The sequence below is a fragment of the Ictalurus furcatus genome, chromosome 17, assembly GCF_023375685.1.
Source record: "Ictalurus furcatus strain D&B chromosome 17, Billie_1.0, whole genome shotgun sequence".
NCBI classification, from domain to species: Eukaryota; Metazoa; Chordata; class Actinopteri; order Siluriformes; family Ictaluridae; genus Ictalurus; species Ictalurus furcatus.
In genome coordinates this window covers 1,085,075-1,092,574 of record NC_071271.1, presented here as the reverse complement: position 1 = coordinate 1,092,574, position 7,500 = coordinate 1,085,075, and the positions used below count along the sequence as shown (strand labels likewise).

Here is a 7,500-nt window from a genome sequence, read left to right as displayed (position 1 = left end):
TAGATAATTCCTCATGATGGTATTGCACCGGTCCATTTTCCAGCCCCACGGTGCTTCACAGTCAGCATGGTGTCCTTCAGATTAAAAGCCTCGCCATTCTTCCTTTCCTGCGGTCTTGGAGTAACGGCTTCTTCCTCTCAGACCACGGCGATGTAGGACTCGCTTGATTGAGGATGTACACACTTTGGTTCCTGCCTCCAGTTCCTCCACCGGTTCCTTTGTTCTTGTCTTGCGACTCATCTAAACCTTTCAGACCAAAGTTCATTCATCCCACTTTCCCGAGATTTTCCATAGCCGCACACAGATGTTTGTACAGATGCTGGTGGTACCGATGCTGGTGGTACCTGCAGCTGGTTGGAGATCCAGTTTTTTTTTCTGGCTCAGATTCTCGGATTTTCCCCACAAGCTCTAAAGCGACTCCCAATTAACTCCTAATGATGTCAATCAGCCAATCAGAAGAAGATCAGACCCACTGAGAGTCTGACGCAGTAAATAAAAGCTAAAGAGAACCCGGTCTCTTGGACATTATCATGAAGGGAACTCTTATGGAAACAAAGTAGATACAGTAACAGACTTCACACAGGAACTGGATTATTTCCTTACCTCTTCCTTTTCCCCACAAATACGTTTCCTTTATTTTCAGAGTATTTTACTTACTCCGCCCCTCCTGATTTTTATTCAATTACCATCAATTATACGCTCGCTCTCTCTCCCTCTCTAAACACACACACACACACACACACACACACGCAGATGGTGTAGTTGTTTAATTGATGAGGTTATTAATAGCACGTGTTTTAATTATTCATTCACTTTAATGAGTTTAAACACCTGAAAAGACTGAATACAATCTGAAATATCTCTCTCGTTTTCTTTCTGAGAGAGAGAGAGAGAGAGAGAGAGAGAGAGAGAGAGACAGAAAGAGATAGAAAAAGAGAGAAAGAGACACAGAAGACATAGATAGAGAAAGAGAGACAGAATAGAAATAAAGAGAGACAATAGAAATAAAGAGAGAGAGAGACAAGAGAAATAAAGAGAGAGAGAGACAATAGAAATAAAGAGAGAGACAATAGAAATAGAGACAATAGAAATAAAGAGAGACAATAGAAATAAAGAGACAATAGAAATAGAGAGAGAGACAATAGAAATAAAGAGAGAGAGACAATAGAAATAAAGAGAGAGAGACCATAGAAATAAAGAGAGACAATAGAAATAGAAATAAAGAGAGAGAAAGACAATAGAAATAAAGAGAGAGAGAAAAAGAGAGTCAGAAGAGAGAGAGAGAGAGACAATAGAAATAGAGAGAGAGAAAGAAGAGAAATAGAGAGAGAGAAAAAGAGAGTCAGAAGAGAGAGAGAGAGAGAGAGAGAGAGAGAGAGAGATAGATAGAGAGAGAGAAGTTAAGGAAAAAGTACGAATCTGATCACAGAATAAAGAAAGAAAAACAAACCAGAATGAAAAAAGAAAATCAGAAAAAAGGAAAAAGGAAAGCGAGACTGACATGAAGAAAGAACTGAAGTGAAGGAGGAATGCAGAAGAAGGGGAATTAAATAACGGTAGAAATAAAGAAAGGATAAAGGACGAGTATAAGAAATAAAGAAAATGAAACAGTGAAAGCAGAAGTGGTGGAATTCTTCTTTCTATTCTTTCACTAGGTCTTTTCTTCTTTCCTGTTTATTCTCTCTTTTTTCCCTTTCCTTATATCTTCCCTTCTTTTGTTCCTTGACCTTTTCCTTCTACTTTCTCTGTTTTTTCTTCTTGATTTTTCTTCCTTTCACTTTATTTCTCTTCTGATCTTCTGGGTTTCTTTCCTTCTTGGACTTTTTTTCCTCCTTTTACACTTTTTCTTCTTTCCTTAACGCTTTCTCTTTTTTTTTTTTTTACTTTCAAAGTAAAAGGGCTTGCTAAATACACAGATTCTTCTTTATTATTATTATTATTATTATTATTATTTTTCAAATCTTCCTCATATTTTTAAAAATGATTTTCATTCTTTACTTCACTTGTTCCTTTGCTTTGTTTTCTTTTATTTTCTTCCTTCGTTCTGCTGTCGACAACCTGTAACCATGGCAACCTGTGACGGCTCCTGCGAACATCACATCTGTTACCCTGTGTGTGTGTGTGTGTGTGTGTGTGTGCGTGCGTGCGTGTGTATGTGTGTGTGTGTGTATGTGTGTGTGAGTGAGAGAGAGAGAGAGAGAGAGAGAGAGAGAGAGAGAGAGAGACACTCCTATAAACTTACCTCACATGTAAAATAATTGAATTCATTTAAAATAAATAATTATCAGCATGTGTTCACTGAAGTGCTCTTCCGCCCCCTGGTGGTCTTGCTCTCTCTCGCTGTCTCTCTCTCTCTCCCTCTCTCGCTTTCTCTCGCTCGCACACACACGAAAATATTCTGAAAACACTGCGCTTTTTAAAATATAATAAATAAATTAGTTTACCGTACGATATTTCAATTTTCTTAATTATCTTAATGTCATTTGACATTTTAATTATGATTCTCTAAATTATAATTAAGCTTTCTGCATTTTGCATTAATGGTTTATTTTCGTATTCGCTCTAGGACTCTAAGGTTTTGACCAGAAGAGGGCGCCAGACAAGCAACAATTAAAAAAAATTAAGAGACACAAACGAGATGCAACATTTAACAATCTAATTTTGTGTCTAGGGGAAATCATCAAGTCCCAGATTTCAGGACAACTTGTAGAAGTGTCGAGGGGAAGTGAGCTGTTCAGAATTGGAACACGGCCCACTCATTAAACTACAAGATCCCCATAGTGAGTGCAGAAGCGTCTAGGGAAGCGAGCGTCCCTGTAGTGCGATACGGCCCGTATTTCCGACCCTTAAACTGTACTGATGATTCGGATACAGTGTGTAGAAGTGTCTAGGGGAAGTGAGCACACATCAACTGGAACACAACCTATTTGTGGAACCATTTAAGGAACTAAAAAGGGTTGAGGAACTCTCCTGAAGGAGATCTCCTGTGTTCGGGCTCACTGCAGGAACCATGAATGTTACGTTGAACTGCAGGACCAGCTGAAACAAAAAAAAACCTTCATTTTCAACTTTCAAGGGATGTGCCTCCTGAGGTTCAGTGTGACGAGTCGCGCTCCATCAGTTCCTGGTTTATAAGAAAGTATTAACTCTGAGGTAGAAAGGAAGAGGACGGTAAATTCCTATCTGATTAATATGCCCATGCAGTGTTTGAGTTCTTGATGAAAAGGTTCCTGCAGTGCAGACAGTTGATAGTCGTGTAAGTGTGTAGGGGTAGTGTGTAACTGTTATTCGGAATAAGACCTGGTGTAACGTGTAACGCACTCACTCCTGCACTTGGCACAGCGGCTCTTTTCGTACTCGAGGAGCTCGAGCGATCGGCTTCTCTCCGTCACCAGACGTCTGAACACCGCCTCCTCCCTCAAACGCGCGGCTTCTTCTTTTGCAAACACACCCAGGTCCTGTGTGTAGCGTCCATACATCTACAACCGGGGGAAAAGAGATGCGGTTACACACTCCGGCTGACGGAAACACTTAATCACGTTCAGGGGCCAACAAGTCTCATCTGAGGTCCTAATTTTGGCCAAATCTGAAATATTACAATAAAATATCAATATGCAAATAAGGACGGGGTTCAAATGTAAATTAACTTAATAAACAAGACAAACATAGCGAGCTTCAGCCAGCTGGAGAGCCGTCTCAGGTAATGTAGTGAGAGATGGCGAAGATGGGCAGGGTGCCAAAACTTATGACTAGTACACTATAGACTAGGAAATAAAATATAAAATGATGCCCTGTGTGTAATGTGTAATATTATACATGTGTGTGTGTGTTTCCACTCAGGGGAAAACACACACACACACACACACACACACACACACACACACACACACGGAAAAAGAGCTGATTTCCGAAAGTCCACAGACGACTCCCAATTCCTGTAGGTGATCTCCATTTTTCTATGTAATTACGAGTGTGTGTGCGTGTGTGTGTGTGTGTGTTTTCTCTTTTCTGCTGACTGAGTGTGTGGGTGTTTTTTTTTTTAGCCTTAATGCTCTCACAAAGCACGGTGCTGTGGGCCAAGCGAGCAAAGGTCAAGGGGCATTTATGAAAAAGTCCGCTATCAAACACACACACACACACACACACACACACACACACCCCCCGTGTACAGTAAATCTGTTGACTATATAAGCTTTCAAACAGGATACGGATCATCAGATGTTTCTGGGTCAATGTGGGCGGAGCTTAAAAGACATTTCATCTCATCAGCCAATCCCAAACCCGATCATATACAATCAATCACCGCTCTAATACTGGATATAATATCGTATAATGTCGGGGGAAACGTTATGATGATATCGTGATAAATTATTAATCTTTTTACTCGTCCTTTTTATTGACAACAACAACAAAAAAAAAGGATTAATTTTTTTACCTCAGAAAATCCAAGTATCGTGACATATCTTTAATATCGTGAGAATATTTTCATCAGATCAACGTTTATCGTAATATAATGAATTTAAATCTTAAAATCACAAAAGGAAATAATTTAACTTTAGCTAGTGATTTAAAATAGCAAACCCGACCACTTATCTTAATTACACAATATATAACCAGCCTCGTGTTAGCCGTCCTGCTAGCACACTTGGCACTTCAGAAAACAGATGCTAACAGACAGACGCTAACAGACAGACACTAACAGACAGACGCTAACGTGAGTGCAGTGCAGTGCGCACTAGAGCGGGTTTCATTAGCAGAAAAACAGTTTCAAAAGTAGCTACACAACATCAGGTAGCTAATGCTAGCGAGGTAACATTTAGCTTTGCTAGTGTTAATGTTAGCGGCGTGTTTAGATAACTGGCTAGCACAGGTAATATTGCTAAACTGTTCATTTGGGTCATTTAAGCCAGGTTTTTAATGCTAAGCACAACATCTAGCCAAATAAACATATAATAATAAATAAAGCCTGCTTCTGTCTGACCTCTTCTGAGGAAAACCACCATGAAATGTTACTTAAAATGCTAATTCTGCCACTCTTCACCTTCAGGGTGGACATTTTCACCATTCGTGAGGGTTGTTTTTAAACATTCAAAGTCCTCGAGTGGCGTAAAAGTCCATTCTTTCTGCGTCAGGTTAAAACCAAATGATTTTCAAACCTTTTTTTTTTTTTTTTTTTTTTAAATGCGCAACTAGCAAGTGCTAGCTACTGAGCTTGTGACGGAGCTATGCTAGCTAGCTAGACAAACAGCTGTGTTTTTAAACATAATCTGTTAACTATTTCAATTTAAATACTAATTTAAACACTACGGAAAAGAAACCAACGTGACCGTGTTGTTGTTATTATTACGAGTTTATTTTTATTAAAGATGACGGGTTGAGGCTGGAACGGCGTGAACGTGACGGTAACTCGGGGTTTGATTAACGATGTCTTACGAGGCCGCTGACACTTCGGAGCAACGAACTCCGACTCGAGCGATCGCTCACTGCTAGCGTTGGCGCTAATCGTAAGACAGAAGCTAGCTGATTAATCGCTCGGAGCCGAAACAGCAGCTCGCAGGTGAACGTGATCAAACACGGAGAACAACGGAGAAAATGAGCCTGTAATGAGATCTGCGAGGAAAGGAAGATGGATGGAGAGAAGAAAAACCCAATAAATGGGTGCGTGACGGTTTCTTCGGCATTCGGGACGTTCGGTTCGGCTTATAAATAACCGCAAAGCCACAAGGATGATATTAATGAAGAAAGAAAAAAAGAAACACAGCTGGTAAACAAGTTTCACACAAAACAGCGGTCTGAATACAGAATTCACAAACGTCATGAAACTAGCGAACATGCACGAGGAACAAGGGAAGCCGGAAAGCCGTAATTACGGCAGGCTGACGGAGGAAATGGCTGCCAGATGAAAGAATGATCCATGATGGATGGATTGAAACTTCTATTCTTTATTAATGAAGCTAAAGTCATAATTTACCAACAACAACAACAAAAAGAAAAAATCGAACTGAAAATCCCTGACTTTAGGGAACTCCATCCATCCACTTTCTGTACCGCTTATCCTACAGGGTCACGAGGAACCTGGAGCCGATCCAAAGGTGCATGGGGCACAAGGCGGGGTACTTCAGGGAACCCCAAAACTTTCAATTAAAAAAAAAAAATCACTGATTAATAATTAGTTTAATTAGATTATCCGCGTTTACTGGGAAGAGAAAACCGTCCCAACATCACGACAACATTAATAACGCACAAGTGAACAACGAAGCACGGTGGCTGAGAGGTTAGAGCGCGTTTGCCTCGTCCTCAGGGGTTGTGGGATCGATTCCCCTCTCCACGGGAATACATGTATGTATGTGTGTGTGTAGAGATTGCATGTTCTCCCTGTGCTACGGGGGGGGGGGTTCTTCCGGGTACGCCGCTCCCCCCTCCCAGTCCAAACACACGCATTGTAGGCTGACTGGCATTTCAAAATTGTCCATAGTGTGTGAATGTGCGTGCGATCGTCCGCATCCTGTCCAGACTGTCCCCCGCCTTGTTCCCCAACTTCCCTGGGACAGACTCCAGGCTCCCTGCGGCCCTGTGTAGGATGAGTGGTACTGAAAATGGATGGATGGATGGATGGATGGATGGATGGATTTCACAATAAATACAGTATTGCTTTTGGGCAAAATAATCATGACTGCTGAAAAACAGCACTCTAAACCATTAGCGAGAGAGAGAGAGAGACAGAGAGAGAGAGACAGAGAGACACCGAGAGAGAGAGAGCGAGAGAGCGAGCATTACCATGTTCTAGCATGTTTCTATGCACTAAATTTGGAGACGTGAAGGAAAAAAAAAAAGAAAAAAAAAAAAAGCAGTAATTCAGCAACAGTGCAGCTAACCACAAGTTTCTCTACAGCGGCCAGCAGAGCACAACTTTACAGAACCAAAAGAGAAAGTGATAAAAATGACTGGACTGACGAAGAATGCCAAATTTCAAGTAATGAACTATGATTACAATCAAATAAAAAAACAAAAAGACGCCTCAAATCAACAAACAAGAACCATTTGCCAACAGACCCTTAGGGTTAAGGTTAGGGTTTAAGGGTTAGGAGTTAAGGGTTAGGGTTTAAGGGTTAAGGGTTTAAGGGTTAGGGGTTAAGGTGAGCATTTTCAGATGTTTCAGTGTGGATGAGCAGTGTTTGGAAAACCTCTGAAAACTCCAGTGTAGACGGCGAGCGTTTTAAAAACGGAAATGCGGTTTTCAGATCTATCTGGATTCACGTGGACGTAGCCTCGAGAAGATCGAGGAAGCAAATCAATCAGAATTCATTCTGGGAATGTTTAACTCCCCCCCAAAAAAAGAAACGCATATTCCCATTCACGACCCAAACATCTGGACGGATCATTTTGGACACCTCTGGACTCAAAATGACCACAAATACACTTGACCTCCCAACTACACAACCTGGAACGTACAATCAAATGATCAAATATAATCAATACATCTTTAAATAATTCCCTGAA

At 40.9% G+C, this 7,500-nt stretch overlaps 1 protein-coding gene across 1 annotated transcript in view; it reads right to left on the bottom strand.

Moving 5' to 3' along the window:
- The window catches only part of LOC128621014 (chloride channel protein 2-like), a 74,432-nt gene that overhangs the window by 40,718 nt on the left and 26,214 nt on the right, over positions 1-7,500 (bottom strand). The window contains exon 2 of the mRNA XM_053646464.1: positions 3,326-3,479. Coding sequence (XP_053502439.1) covers positions 3,326-3,479 — 154 coding nt within the window. The remainder of the gene's footprint in view (positions 1-3,325; positions 3,480-7,500) is intronic.